Source organism: Pan paniscus, chromosome 2 (genome assembly GCF_029289425.2).
Source record: "Pan paniscus chromosome 2, NHGRI_mPanPan1-v2.0_pri, whole genome shotgun sequence".
Lineage (NCBI taxonomy): Eukaryota > Metazoa > Chordata > Mammalia > Primates > Hominidae > Pan > Pan paniscus.
Genome location: NC_085926.1, coordinates 63,929,482 through 63,945,083, shown reverse-complemented (window position 1 = coordinate 63,945,083; position 15,602 = coordinate 63,929,482). Strand labels below are relative to the sequence as shown.

General features: G+C 38.8%; 1 protein-coding gene across 1 annotated transcript; it reads left to right on the top strand.

Annotated features, from left to right (window-relative positions):
* The first annotated feature begins 1,244 nt into the window (after positions 1 to 1,244).
* On the top strand, positions 1,245 to 14,752 carry PSMD6 (proteasome 26S subunit, non-ATPase 6). The gene is made up of 8 exons (XM_003811600.5): positions 1,245 to 2,026; positions 2,779 to 2,984; positions 5,864 to 6,009; positions 6,268 to 6,487; positions 6,598 to 6,706; positions 11,704 to 11,872; positions 14,349 to 14,426; positions 14,540 to 14,752. The coding sequence occupies exons 1-8, from the start codon at positions 1,882 to 1,884 to the stop codon at positions 14,634 to 14,636; spliced, it is 1,170 nt and encodes a 389-aa protein (XP_003811648.1). The 5' UTR covers positions 1,245 to 1,881; the 3' UTR covers positions 14,637 to 14,752.
* The last annotated feature ends 850 nt before the right edge of the window (positions 14,753 to 15,602 follow it).

The following is a 15,602-nucleotide window of genomic DNA, read 5'->3' as shown; positions in this document are numbered from 1 at the left end:
AGGTTGCAGTGAGCCAAGATCACCCCACTGTACTCCAGCCTGAGATCCGTCTCAAACAGAGTGAGATCCGTCTCAAAAATAACAAGCAAACAGAAATAAATATAATGGAATCCTATATGGTCAATCCATTGTCATCCAAGATATCCACAATACATGGTAGAATGAATAAAACACAGTTTAAAATGTGCGAGTATAGAATGATCATGTTAATATACCCAGATGAGTTTTAAAGAAGCTATGCTTCTCTGGAATGTAAGTTCCAAAGACAGGGCTTTGTGCTCTTCACTGCTGAGTCCTTGAGGCCTAAGACAGTGCCTGGTACTTTGTAACCATGCAATCATGTTTGTTGAATGACTAAATGAAAGATTTTTAGAAAGTTTTTCACCAAAAGTTTAGCAGTGGTGGAGAGCTATTTAATAGTATTTTTTTTTTTTACTCTTCATATTTTCTCTATCATTTGAGTTGTCTTCAAAATGCTTGTTTCATTTTTATAGAAACAAATAATAGATTTAAATTATGTGATGATGCCTACTGCCTGTGAGATGTGGCAGTCTCACCTGTTTCAGCAGCTGTGTAAACTGGTTCAGCTCTTTTGGAAAACCATTTAACATTAAATATCCCCAAGTCACAAAATCCTTCTTCCCTTTGTCCGTTATTCCTTCATGGGAATTTATGCTAAGGAAAAAGATGCAAAACATGAAGTGATCTAGACATCCAAAGTCTTCATCCAAGTTTTTATATTAGGTAAGTAAAAACTCTGGTCAACCTAAAGACACCTCTAACAGAGGGAAGAGTGAAAGTAAATTATGGTAAATCCATTAGATGGAATTTAGGCCAGGCATGGTGGCCCACACCTGTAATCCCAGCACTTTGGGCCACTGAGGCGGGGGAATCACTTGAGGTCAGAAGGTCAAGACCAGCCTGGCCAACATGGTGAAACCCCGTCTCTACTAAAAATACAAAAATTAGCCCGGCATGGTGGTGCAGGCCTGTAATCCCAGCTACTTGGGAGGCTGAGGCAGGAGAATCGATTGAAGCTGGGAGGCAGAGGTTGCAGTGAGCCAAGATTGTGCCACTGCACTCCAGCCTGGGTGACAGAGCAAGACTCCGTTTCAAAAAAAAAAAGGAATTTAATGTAAACATTACCACCTCTGAAGATCTGTAGCAATGTGAACGAAAGGAAGCTGAAAATGCAGGCATGTAATGATTTAATTTATGTGTAAACAAAACGACGATGCTGTTGTACTATGACGTAGAATCCTGGGTGCAGTTTTTTTTTCTTCTTAAAACCGCAGAAAGAATGTGGATTTTAGAGTTCTAGATAGGGGTTTTCATTTAGGCCTTGCGACATGGCTGTTACATGACCTTGGTTGGTCTGTTTCTCTAACCTCTTTGTGCCTCATTTGTCTTACCTACTAAATAGGCTAATAGTACTACCTCGCAGCATGAAGATGATTTTAATAAGATGAATGAGAGTAACGACTCGACAAACTATGGTGATTGTTTTTATTAATGCTGTTATTACATTTTCAGTTTTCAAAAAATTTTAAGCTCCCATCAGTTACAAACGGAAAGTAAAATAGCTAAAAAGGGAGTGAGAAAGAGATTCAAGAAATTGGGCTTTTGAGTTGGGCTGCACCCACTCTGGGACTCCGCGGGGGGCCTTGAGGGTGGAAAAGCCCCCGTGACCACACAGGGGCGCAGGCGCCCAGGCCGGGTGAGACGTTCCCGGAGGTGTCCAGCAGAGGACGCTGCCGGCGGAGACGGGACCGGAAGCCGGGCCGCAGGCGGCCGGGCGTATTCGCCGACTCCTCCCGCTTCCGCTGCCGCAGCCGGTCGGAACGAAGTTGTCTCCTGTCAGCCGCTGTCCCCTTCGCCGCGATGCCGCTGGAGAACCTGGAGGAAGAGGGTCTGCCCAAGAACCCCGACTTGCGTATCGCGCAGCTGCGCTTCCTGCTCAGCCTGCCCGAGCACCGCGGAGACGCTGCCGTGCGCGACGAGCTGATGGCGGCCGTCCGCGATAACAGTGAGGCCCGCACGAGCGCCGAGTCAGCGGCCTAGGCCTGGGCCGTCCCCGTGTTCTGGAGCCTGCGGGGACTTTTTTTGATGGAGCTCCAGACCCCTCTGACGGGGTCTCAGAGACCAGGCCTGGCTTCTCCGGCCCTTAGGGTTTTGCTTTGGTTTGGGGATACCCGGGGGGGACCTCGACTTGCCTCAGCGGGGTCTGCATCTCTCTGTGCCGCCTTCCCCTGTAAGGGCAGCTTGGAGGAGAATCGTGAGGCATTAATATTTACCCGTGTGCTAGGCACGGAGTAAAGGCCCCGTGACTTACTGTCACTGGGGACTGCTCCCGGGCGCGGGGTATTCCTGTAGGAGAGTTCAGCTTGCCTGTGGAAGGGAAATTTGGGTTCGGTTCTTTCTGGCCCTTCTGTAGTGAATGTGAATGTTTGAACATATGTATGTGAGTATGTGTGTATAAAAAGTCTTTCCCTGTTTGAAGACTTTTGGAACAGAATCCGGCAAGAGCAAACCGAGGATTGCCCTCTCTCTAGCCCTAGTAGAGGTTGACATTGCCAGGATTGGCCGTCACACAAACCTCCCACCAGCATACGTTTATGTTTTGCCAAGCCGATTATTAAGCGCCATCGCATGCCTTCCTGTTAGTGGGGAAGAGACTGGTGGATGACTTGTGGCGGGGCGGGGGGTGAAATACGTGGGCAGACTTTGACTTGAGGGCACAAGTGTCCCCACTCACACATCCCTCTTTTTGCATGTTAGACATGGCTCCTTACTATGAAGCCTTGTGCAAATCCCTCGACTGGCAGATAGACGTGGACCTACTCAATAAAATGAAGAAGGCAAATGAAGACGAGTTGAAGCGTTTGGATGAGGAGCTGGAAGATGCAGAGAAGAATCTAGGAGAGAGCGAAATTCGCGATGCAATGATGGCAAAGGCCGAGTACCTCTGCCGGATAGGTGACAAAGTGAGTAGAGATGGTTTTCCCTCTCTGTAGTTAGTATAGGCTAAAATTGGAGACTATTCCAGATAATCGTTTCTCATTAAAAAAATTAACTTCGTTTTAGAAAAAGTATAAAGGTAATCATGTTTGCTTGTACTAGTGAATCAATGTAAAGATGAAAAAGTCGTCTCCATGAAATGACTTGTCATTTCCCCAAACAGCAGCTAGGGCTGTATTCTTCCCCATTTCACCCCATGCCGATAAAAACGTAAGTGTACATCTAGAGAATTTTATTTACTGCTTTTACAAAATTGGGATCATTTTCAGCAGTTTTCTCACTTGGTTGGGAAGCACTGGTTCTGGTGTCTTTAGTACTTTACACGAGTAATACTTAGCAGAAACTAAGAAACAGTATAGTAAATGCTGAAGTTCTGTTGATCTTTCTTTACTCTGTACCTGCCCAGGGATAAGCTTTTCAGTTCTTTTATTGTGCATTTATGCAAACTTTTTGGTAATTTTTTTTTTTTTGAGACGGAGTTTCACTCTTGCCACCCAGGCTGGAGTACAATGGAGTGATCTTGGCTCACTGCAACCTCCACCTGCTGGGTTCAATCGATTCTCCTCCCTCAGCCTCCCGAGTAGTTGAGATTACAGGCGTGCGCCACCACACCCAGCTAATTTTTTTGTATTATTAGTAGAGACTGGATTTCAACATGTTGGCCAGGCTAGTCTCGAACTCCTGACCTCAGGTGATCCACCTGTCTCGGCCTCCGAAAGTGCTGGGATTATAGGCGTGAGCCACTGCACCCGGTCATAAAATCTTTTTTATGTAAAATTTTATATGTAAAAGAATATAAATGCTCAATAAAAGAACCAATTTTTAAAAAAGTTATTACTTGCAGAAATTTTTAATTCTACAGAATTTTTTTTTTAAGTACATAGGATCATAGTGTATTAGTGTAGTCCTGTTTGCCCTTTTCATTCAGCATTATATTTAAGAGGTCTTTTCCATGCCAACATACATAAATCTGGCTCATCCTGGTTAACTGCCTAATGTTCCACTGTAGAGCTAGCTCTGGCATAGTTTATTTGCCTGTTCAGCTGTTGTTGGACATATGTGTTGTTTTCATCTGTTTTTGCTTTAGCAAACTGCTGCTGTAAAAATATGCTTATGTATGTCTCTGTGTATATATGCTAGTGTTTCTCTAGGGTATAGTATATGAAACAAAATCGCTGGGACAATGAACAGTTTTTTTTTTCTTCTTTTTTTTCAATATGTGTGGCCAGTTGTTCTGCATAGCAGCCAGCCTACTCCACCATCAGGGCACCAGAGGGGTACTCACCATTACTGGATCTTTGAAATTTAATTGAGTAACTGTGTAATAGTGGTTAAGAAAATGGGCTTTGAATGTTTTTAATTTTAAATTATTTGCCTGGAAGTATTTAGGTATAGAATGACATGGTGCCAATATAAAAAATAAAAATAACATGAGCTCTTGAATCAGATTGCCTGGGTTCTGTTTTCAACCTCGGTAATTATGATTTATGAAACCCTCGGTTTCCTCATATGTAAAACAGGAGTACTGATAGTTTTTACTTAATGCGGATTAAGGATAGGAAAAAGCTTAGACTGGTACCTAGCACATAGTAAGTGCCTAAATGTTGTTTTGCAATGTATATCTAAAACGAGGTTTTTTTCTCTTTTCTGGTTGTAAACTTAAGACGTGGTCATTGTAAAAATTTGGAAAATACAGAAAAGTTTAGAATTAGCTAGTGGTTTCCATTTACTTTTAAGCTGTATGTTTGTGGCTTGGTTTAAAGACTAATATATTACATATGAATGAGAAACTTGAAACTTTTGATTCAGGTTTTGAAGAATTTCAACAAGGACATGCTTGAATCAGTATCAGGAAGTTGTAAAATGTTCTAGTATTATATTTCCTCTGTATTTATTAAATACTCTTCCAAAACGAACAACTTTTCCCCTCCTATTTACTCTCGTTTTTTATATTTTATTTTATTTAGTATTACTAAATACTTAATGGACTTAGTGGGCTTTTATTATTCACTGTTACCACTGATGAGAGTCTTTATTCTTTATGGTGCTAAGTTTGTTGCAAATTTGTTAGCAGAGGCTCCGTCAAGACACTTTGTCCTTTTGACATATCTCATTAGTCTTATTTTCTGATAAAACAAAATGTCACAGGTTCACCTGTTATTTTCACTCTAATAAACGTAGAATTATCTATTTCTCCTAGGATCCCTGGTTCCTTTTAGTGGGGGATAGTATTTAAAAACCAAGATCTTAATGCTAGGTGTATCCATTGCTGTATTCCCAGTCCCTTATAAATTTGTGAAATATAACTAATAATTACATAAAACAAACCAGGCAGACACATAGTGAAAACTACCAAGTGTGAACAAATTATTTTATTCATATTCAAAGCAAAGGAAACATTCCACAGTGCTTTGAGAGAAAATTATATATTTACAAATTTAGTCATATTCTAATAGCGACTAAGATACAATTTCCAAAACCCTTCAGATAATGTTATTTTGATATAGTGTATTGTGATTATTAAAGAGAGAAAACATTGAATATATAGAACAGAGAAAAATACTTAACAATTGTGAATATATTTTTCTTAAATTGTTTTCCTGAATCTAAGTATATGCTTGGACATTTCTTATGTATTTTTTAAACTTTATACAGGTAGAGAAAGTAGAATAATAAACCCTTGTGTACTTATCACCCAGCTTCAACAATTAACAGTTAATGGCCATCTTGTTGTACCTCTACTCCTACCTCTTCCCTCAACCTTTGAAGAAAATCCCAGACAGCTGATAGCTTTTTTTGGAAACTTGTAGCCTTTTCTCACCTATTGCCTTGGCTTTCTTGACAGGAGGGAGCTCTGACAGCCTTTCGCAAGACATATGACAAAACTGTGGCCCTGGGTCACCGATTGGATATTGTATTCTATCTCCTTAGGATTGGCTTATTTTATATGGATAATGATCTCATCACACGAAACACAGAAAAGGCCAAAAGGTACTTTCTAAGGGTGGGATTATATTTTCTCTAAATTATGATGCTACAAATGAGAAGCTGATATAAGAAACTGCCTGTTTTGTTTACAGCTAGTAAGTTTGGTCAAATAATTGATGTACTTATTTAGTAAAATAATTTAAATATCTCCTTTCGGTTCAAGTTGTTAAAAGTTGTTTTCTCATTTCAAATAACGGAAAAGTTTTTAAAACGTGGCCTTGTCTGTTTCCAGACTATGATCTTACTGTTTTTATTTCATAGCTTAATAGAAGAAGGAGGAGACTGGGACAGGAGAAACCGCCTAAAAGTGTATCAGGGTCTTTATTGTGTGGCTATTCGTGATTTCAAACAGGCAGCTGAACTCTTCCTTGACACTGTTTCAACATTTACATCCTATGAACTCATGGATTATAAAACATTTGTGACTTATACTGTCTATGTCAGTATGATTGCCTTAGAAAGACCAGATCTCAGGGAAAAGGTAATGACCAAACTTTAATACTCAAATTTAAAGACTTGTTTTTTTTGTTTAAATACACAAATCATTAAAATGTACATTTTTTTTGTATATATGTTTTTTAAAATACCTAGGTCATTAAAGGAGCAGAGATTCTTGAAGTGTTGCACAGTCTTCCAGCAGTTCGGCAGTATCTGTTTTCACTCTATGAATGCCGTTACTCTGTTTTCTTCCAATCATTAGGTAAGGATAGGGTTGATATTTTTGATTATCTATCTTCATCTTACTCCTGATCCTATGTGCAAATAACCTAAGACGATTTTTCACCTATCTGAGAAATGTAGTGTGTAGGTAGCTGCATGTCTTTGATCAGTATTCCTAATGTGCCCAGTTTTGTTTAGAAGAAGGGTCATCAGATTGTGGCCTGCTGTATGGCCCAGGAGGTAAGAATGATTTTTACATTTTAAAAGTGTTGTTTAAAAAAGGAGGATGTGACGGAGAGCTATGTAGCTTGCAAAGCCTAAAAGTACTTACTCTCTGGCCCTTTGCTGAGGGTATTTGCCAGACCCCTGGTTAAGAGTCTTAATGGGGTATAAGGCAAAAGTGAGCAAATGGTTATTAAGTATTGAGCTTCATGGGGACAGAAGTGAGGGAATTCTGAATGTGATTTGGGGTGGAGATTAATTGAACCTTGAATTCAGCAATGGGCTATTCTGTATCAATAGCTAAATAGCTAAATCTCTGTGCTGATTTGCAAATCATTTTCAAGGGCTATGGGTTAAGAAAATAATCTCTTGAACGTAATTGTATTCCTTCAAAGCTAGTTTGTAGTGATCCTGCCTACACACATTTGCTTGTTTTTCCCTCTTGTCCCCATTCTTTCCTGGCTATTTGGTTTCCTAATAATGACCACAAACTATTAAGATGATAGAAGAATCAGCTTGCATCAAGTTAACCCAGGGGTCTTTCCCAAAACTTAAAATTTGACATTGATATATTTTGTTTACGCTGCAAATTTCAGAAGGTGTTTGGTTAAGTAGATAGCTTTGGAGGAAAGTGGGAATGGACGGTTCCAAATGACGATTGTTAATGTTTTTGCAGTGGGTTTTGGCCCAGTGTTTTTGGATGCTTTCTCCATGCATATAAATTGGGCTGCTTTATGAGAATTCATAGTATTTACCTCAGGTAATGTAGGAACAGGTTTCCCGAGCATGATGAGTAACTCACTTGGCCTTATCTTCTCATACATACACACAAAGTTATGTTGCTTTTGCACATTAGGTTATATTGTAGAATTGCTCTTTTCCCTTTTTTATGCTTGAGGTCTCCTGGTCATCACTCAACTCAAATATGGAGCCCTTCCCTGCTTCCCTCAGTCAGAACAAATCTTACTTCTCTGCATTCCTGGGATTCTTATTGTATGCTCCCTCCTTTAAAAAAATTGAGGGAGCCCTTCCTTGCTTCTCTCAGTCAGAACAAATCTCTTACTTCTCTGCATTCCTGGGGTTATTGTATGCCCCCTCCTTTAAAAAAATTGAGGTATAAATTACATACCATAAAATTACCTCAAGTGTACAATTCAGTGCTTTTTCATATATTGGCAAGGTTTTGCAAATATTAATAATTCCAGAACATCTTGATCACCCCAAAAGGAAACCAACACCCATTAGCAGTCACTCCCTATTACTCCTTTCCCCCAGCCCCTGGCAACCACTGATCTACTTTATGTCTGTACGAATTTGCCTATTCTGGACATATCATCTAAATGCAGTCATAAAATACGTGGCTTTTTGTGCCTGGCTTCTTTCACTTTATAATGTTCCCACATTCATCCATGTTGTAGCATGTATCAGAATTTCATTTTGTTTTATAGCCAAATGATAGTCTGTTGTATGTATATACTACATTTTATCCATTCATTAGTTCATAGATTTTTGTGTTGATTGCACTTTTTGGCTACTATCAATAATGCTATAATGAAGATTTGTGTACAGCTTTTTCTGTGGACATATGGAGTGGAATGGCTGCATCTTAATGGCAACCCTGTGATAAACTTTTTGAGGAACTGCCAGTTTTCCAAAGCAGGCGCCCGCACCATTTGACATTCCCATCAGCAGTGTGTGAGGGTTCCAGTGTTCCCACATCCAGTACTTATTATTTTCTGTCTTTTTGATTATAGGTATCTTTGTGGGTGTGAAATGATATCTCATTGTAATTTTGATTTGTTTCTAATGACTAGTTTCATTGAGCATCTTTTCATGTACTTACTGGCCATGTGCCCCAATTGCTAAAACTTAGCACACTGTTTTGTGATAATTTCCTAGTTTGCCTCCTTTGCTAACTAGAATTTCTGGGAGCAGAACTTAATGCTTTTTTTTTTAATCTTCATGACCCTGACAGCAGGACAGCACTTGGTACTAATGTGCTCTAAAATAATTCAATTGGAAAAGGAAGTAGTATCCTTTTCTAGGTAGTACCTGACTATATTTAGAAATCAAAAATAAATTGAGAAAGTGAAAGGTTTTGTATCTCACCTCACCCCCAAATCCATACACACATTCACTCACATATAAAATTTTTCCTGAGACAGTGATTTTAATATTTTGTTTTATATCCTTGTAGACCTTTTATTTATTTATTTATTTATTTATTTATTTGAGACAGAGTCTCACTCTGTCGCCCAGGCTGGAGTGCAGTGACATGACCTTGGCTCATTGCAAGCTCCGCCTCCCGGGTTCATGCCGTTCTCCTGCCTCAGCCTCCTGAGCAGCTGGGACTACAGGCGCCCGCCACCATGCCCGGCTAATTTTTTGTATTTTTAGTAGAGACAGGGTTTCACTGTGTTAGCCAGGATCGTCTCGATCTCCTGACCTCACGATCCGCCCACCTCAGCCTCTCAAAGTGCGGGATTATAGACGTGAGCCACCGCGCCCGGCCTTTTACTCGTTTATTATATGCACTTTAAAAAAGAAAAAACATTTAAAAACCAAAGTTATATGTACACATGGAACAGTTGTAAACAGTATCATATAAAGAAGAAAAAGGCTTTCTTTAATATCTGATCACCAGTGTCCTTTCTCTAGAGGCAACTGCTGTTAATCAGGTTTTCCAGTGTGTCCTTCAGGGGCACTGTTATCCAGAGATAAAAGCATGTAACACTTTTGTGTATTGTGGATGTATTTTATATGCTGTTTTGTAAGTACCTTTTTTTCTCTTCACAAGTAACGTGTATATCTTTTCATGTCACTATACATATAGTTGGTCATTTAGTCAGTAAGTAAGTGTTTTTGAGTGGCTATCGTGTACTAACATTGAGAATAGCAGCAAATTGAACAGGTAGTGTTCCTAGGAGCTTCAGGTTATCCTTTCTTAAGGACTTCCTAGTATTTCAATGTATTGGCTATGCCATAATTTATCCTCTACTGATAGAAAACTAGGTCGTTTCCAGTTTTGCCCTATTATAAGCAACCCTGTTTTGAACACTCCAATAATTTATCTTTCCCACTTATTTCCTTGGGGAAGAAGTCTAAAAAATTGAACTTTCCAAAGGTTAAATATATTGTGTCTTGACCACTGTTGCCCTCCAGAGATATGTCAGTTTACATTTACACAATTTATACTTCTCTCAATCTATATAGCATTTGAGAGAACCTGTCCCACCCTCTCCATACTCTTTGCCAGTCTGAGAGGACAGAAATAATTTTATTGATGTTTTATGCATTTCTCTTATTAGTGAGAATACGCACCATCTCATGGTTAGTGGCCATTGATCTCCATGTTGCTAAATCATGTGTTCCTTTGCTTATCTTTATCTGCCTTGATGTTGACCATCCTTTGCTTCTCACCACAGCTTTCTTTTGGTTCTGCAGTAACGTGCTCTTGTTTTCTCTGGACCTACCTCCTCATCCACTGTTAGACCTCTCAGTGTCTGACTGCCTTAGACTGGGTTATTGCCCTTGTTTCTTATCTTCATTTTGTGCCATCAGATACATTTGGATGGCAGTGATTGTCAAATTCATGTCGCCAGCCCCAAACTGGAGCACCAGACTCATGCCTTAATGCCTCCTTAGTGTCCTCACTTGGCTGTTTAATAGGCATATCCACTTGAACACTGCCGAAGTATGCTTGAATCCCACCCTCACCTCCAACACTAAAAACAAATATTCTCCTTCTCCAGGGATTTCCATCTTGTTGAAACCACAAACATAAGTATACTCTAGAGTCTCTTTTCTTGCTCACCTTCTATATACCTGTTGCTGTCTTCCTGCTTGCATTCTGAGTCTGGCATCCTTTCTGTTCCTGGGCTTAACCATGCTTTTCCTGCCTTCAGACTTTTGTATCATTTACATTGCTCTGTGCTTAGCCAGACCCTCAGAGAGGTATTCCCTGTCCACCCCAATCCAGTGGAGGGCTTCCTAGTCACTCTATCATGTTACTTTTATTTTCTTCACAGGATTTATCTTGTATATTTGTTCATCTGTCTCTGCCCTTTGAAAATTTAGTTTTTGTGGCAGCAAGGGTCTTGTCTTTTGGTTCACTGCCATATAACTATCTAGAGTAGTGATATACAGGAGTTATTCAGTAAAATAATTTATATTTGTGTGGATTGCTCATTAATACTCTACGTACATTTTACTGTCTTCTAGGGATCTCTTCTGGATTAAGGCCATTAACTCATCGTTATAAATTTTCTAGTTTATCAATCATTTGTCTTCAAACCTTGTTCATAGTGTTTTCTTACGTAGACTATTTACGTGAACAAATAAACAGGAAATAGGAGTCATCAGTCTTTGCTTTCTTCTGAGTTTTGTTGCTTTTTGAAAATGTCTGATTTATACCTTTTTTCTGGTCTGTATAAATCGTTTTTCACTGTACCTGCTGTTTCTCTGTTAGAATTGTTTAAAAAAGGATTTTTACTTTATTTTACTTAAGGCATAAGAAGTTCTCTGTGGTTAAAATATTAGTACGTGAACTTTGTCATCTATGAACAAGTTCCTTTAGAAGCTGAGCTCTGATAGTGATGTCAAATAGCCACCTGTTACTTGAAGACGATGTTTGCATACCTGGCCCCTCCTTTATCACTGCTGTTGCTGCCATTGTTGATGACATGATGTGGAAGGGCAGTGAGAAATTTGATACTTGTTCATCTATCTGTTGGACTCAACTAGTGTTGCTTTAGTTTTTAATCTTTTTATCTGAAACGGAGAGTCTATTATAATTTGTCATTTTATTCATTGCAGCGGTTGTGGAACAGGAAATGAAAAAGGACTGGCTTTTTGCCCCTCATTATCGATACTATGTAAGAGAAATGAGAATTCATGCATACAGTCAGCTGCTGGAATCATATAGGTCATTAACCCTTGGCTATATGGCAGAAGCGTTTGGTGTTGGTGTGGAATTCATTGATCAGTAAGTTTGAATAATGCCATGTTAATTGAAGTTTTAAAGTTGCCTTTTAAAATATGTGAACTTGTACAATTTTTTACTTGTTTACATTGGTTCCCTCAATCTTAACGGGGAGGGGAGAGGTTTTTTTCTTCAGTATTATCAAAACAAACATTCATATCCTGTTGCCTCTGCCTTCCTCATGTCATGTCTGCCCCTTGCATTAACAGATGGGAAAATGAGTTGTAGTGAGGCTAAGTGATTTGTTAAAGGTCATTAGACCAGTTGTTATCAAAAGTTGTCTTCTGTTACTTCTTCGTAGACCACACTGCAGCTACGGTAATGACTCTTAGATCTGATATTTACAGTTGGTCATATTCCCTCTGATAATTCCTTCCAGTTTTTAGGTTGCTGCTGCAATTCTGGTCAGATTGGTTGTTAAATGTGGGACTTTTAGTACTTGCATCAGTGATTAAACAAATACTTAATGAGCCATTCATTACTATTTGTTTGGTATTGTTTTACAGCTCCCTTTTCACACTTTCATTGTAGTAGTAGGGAAGAGATGGCAAGGAAGCAAATAAATATAAAACGTAATTTCACATAGAAATGAACCTATGGAGATGAGAAAATGCTATCCTTACATATGGCATGCTTAAGGAGGTGAGGTTTGCTCTGAGATTTGAATTGAGAGGAGTCAGCCATATGGAGTCCTTCTGCATGCAGAAAAGGGAATAGAAAAGGCTAAGGCTTTGAGCCAGGAATAAGCTTGGATGTTGTAGGAACAGAAAATGTCAGTGTGGCTCCAGCATAGTTGGAGTGGTAGGAGATTGTGAGGATAATATATGGAGAGTTAGGTAGGTGATGATTTGTGTAGGGCCTTGTAGGTCATGGAATGGAGCTTGAGTTTTAAGTTAAGTTTGATAGGGAGCCATTGGAAGATTTTGAGCCCAAGTTAGATGGTCCTATGCAGTGTCTTTATATAAGAAATAGAGTAAGGTGGCAGAGAGACCAGTTGTGCTGTTTAGTAGCTCTTAGAGGAGATGTTACCGTGGCGTGGACGAGGGTGGTGAGAGTAGAGTTGGGTAGGAGACATACTCAATATGGGATGTCCAGATGGCATCTAGATCAGTGGCTCCCACATGTAGGTGTTTTTAAATGTTGATGATGGTGTTTTCAATGGTCTGCAGTGGAAACTTTAAATGAAGATGCATTTCTTTTAAATAAGACCATTCTCTTTTTAGTATTTTTTAAATTTCGAACATCCATAAAATTGTAAAGAATTGTACATTTTAACATATTTGCTTGTTACAGTCTATACATTTTATGTTTTTTAACCACTTCAAAATAAGTTTCAGACACCAACACATTTTTTAAATGATCCCTACCAAAATGGAAGGCTGGTATCCCAAGGTTTTGTTCCATTTCTGAATTCTAGTCTGTGAAATTGAAGTCTGATGACCACTCTTAAGAGGGTTGTTCATTAGGGTGCGGGCTGGGCATTATGAGTGTGTTTTTCATGAGTCAGTGGAAGGAGTGGCTTGCTGTGAGCAGTGCATGAGAAAAACGGCTTGGCTTTGCTTCTTTTTCCAGCTCTGTGGCCTTGGTCAGGTTGTGTCTCTTCAGTATCCTAACTGTAATGTGGCGATAAAGCCTTCATTAAAGCCTTCATTAGTTAGGGGCACACACCGCAGTATTCCTTAAGTCAGCTTGATGACAAGTGAATGCAAGGCAGCTGGTACCTTTCAGGTAGTAGTTGAATTCAGGTAGTATTTGTTCAGTTTTTTTTTTTTCCCTTCATGTTCTAAGACCAGCTTGAGAGGCAAAGGTTGTACCATTGAGCTCTAGTTGTTGTTACCTAAAAAGGCCTTGTTTTAAATTTCTGTGATACCTAAGAATTTTAAATCTGGGTTGTCATGGATTCTTTATTCTTTTTTTCTCCCTTAAAAAGTTAGTTACATTTTAGATGAAATCCCCTTTTTTAAAATGGGCAAAGCAATAATTCTACATCATTTCTCCCCTTCCCTTCCACTTGTTTAGACTAAGATATGTTAGAGAGGGAAAGGGTCGTTGTTTTAGTAAATACTATTGCTGTTGACATGTTTACTGATGGGCTGTGTTCCATAATTTTGTTTTAGGTCTTTTGTTTGAAACAGTTTACTGTTTTTATCAGTTTTGGTCCCTAATTTTTCCTAACCTACAGTTTTTCTCTGAGTACATATGGTTTCATTGTTTGATCTACTTTCTATCTATCTGAATATGAACTTCTAGGATCATGTTTATTCTAGTAGATGATGACTTAAAGCCTGCAGTAAAGCCTGCAGTACACCAGGGACAACGTCAACTACTGCATGCGCAATAACAAGCTTGAAGGGAAGCTAACAAGCTTGAAGGGAAGCTGAATGTTACAAATTTAAGACAGACAGTATTTTAATGCAGTTTGCATTTTTCTAAGAATTTGCTATAAAGCTAATTCTGTTATTTTTTTTCTCTAAATTAGGGAACTGTCCAGGTTTATTGCTGCCGGGAGACTACACTGCAAAATAGATAAAGTGAATGAAATAGTAGAAACCAACAGGTACTCTCATTTCTCAGAATAAGGGGCATTCCTAAATTTTAAAAGTAGGTCAACTATTGTCATGGAATAATGTGACTGGTAAATAATTCATTTTTTCTTGAATTTATTTATAGACCTGATAGCAAGAACTGGCAGTACCAAGAAACTATCAAGAAAGGAGATCTGCTACTAAACAGAGTTCAAAAACTTTCCAGAGTAATTAATATGTAAAGCCATGTAACTAACAAAGGATTTGCTTTAGAGATAATTATTTGGATTTTTATAGCTTACTTCACAATGTGCCCAGGTCAACTGTATAAAATAAATACTGCATTGTTGTTTCTTTCCATTTATTTTTTTCTTAAACACATAGGCCTTCTAGAATCGGGTCCACTTATGTTAAAATAATGTCACTTGAATTATTCATTAATGAAAATCTGGTTTATAGGGTAAGGTTGCAGCTGGGTTCAGCTAGGTTCAGATCCTGACTGCCTCATCAGTAAAATACGGATGGTGACACAGCCCATTATCGCTTACCTTTAAATCTCTTACCTGTAAGCTTCCCGATTTTAGAAAGAAGAGTACGTACATACATAGAAAGAAGAGTAGTGGCCTACAATTAAACAGTGTCTCCCACTTTTAGTATACAAAAGATAGAAGATAAATAAAATGTGTAATAAGCTTTCCCTCAGAAACAAGTAACCATATAAGGCAGGAAGTTACCCTTTTTTAGGAAGCTGACATAACCTGGATTACAGAATCTACCAAGGCTGATCTCAGTTTTCTAAAACCTTATATGTAAGTATTAGCAAACTGAATCTTTCTTTTTTCCAAAAGTAGGACCATAGTAATAATAGCAGTGAGGAAAACAAAGTTGTTCCTCTGTTTGTTTGAAACAGTTTATTACTTTATTAGTTTTATCAGTTTTATTCAGTGTGTCAGATAGGATTAAGTGCTATAAGAAGTATAAAACCAGATAGAGATACAGGGTATAGGCTGTCTTCTGAGGTGTTGTGGAAGGCTTCTATGGTAAGGTGACATTTAAGTGAAAAGGAGGGAGAGCCATGAACATATGGAGGGAAGAAAGACGAGGAAAGTCACTGGCAATTTTAAGTGCGGATTTGGCTTACCTTTTAAGTCTCACTTATGGCATTTGGTGGCATGGATTGTACAGGCAGCTGGATTTGCTAAAAGATT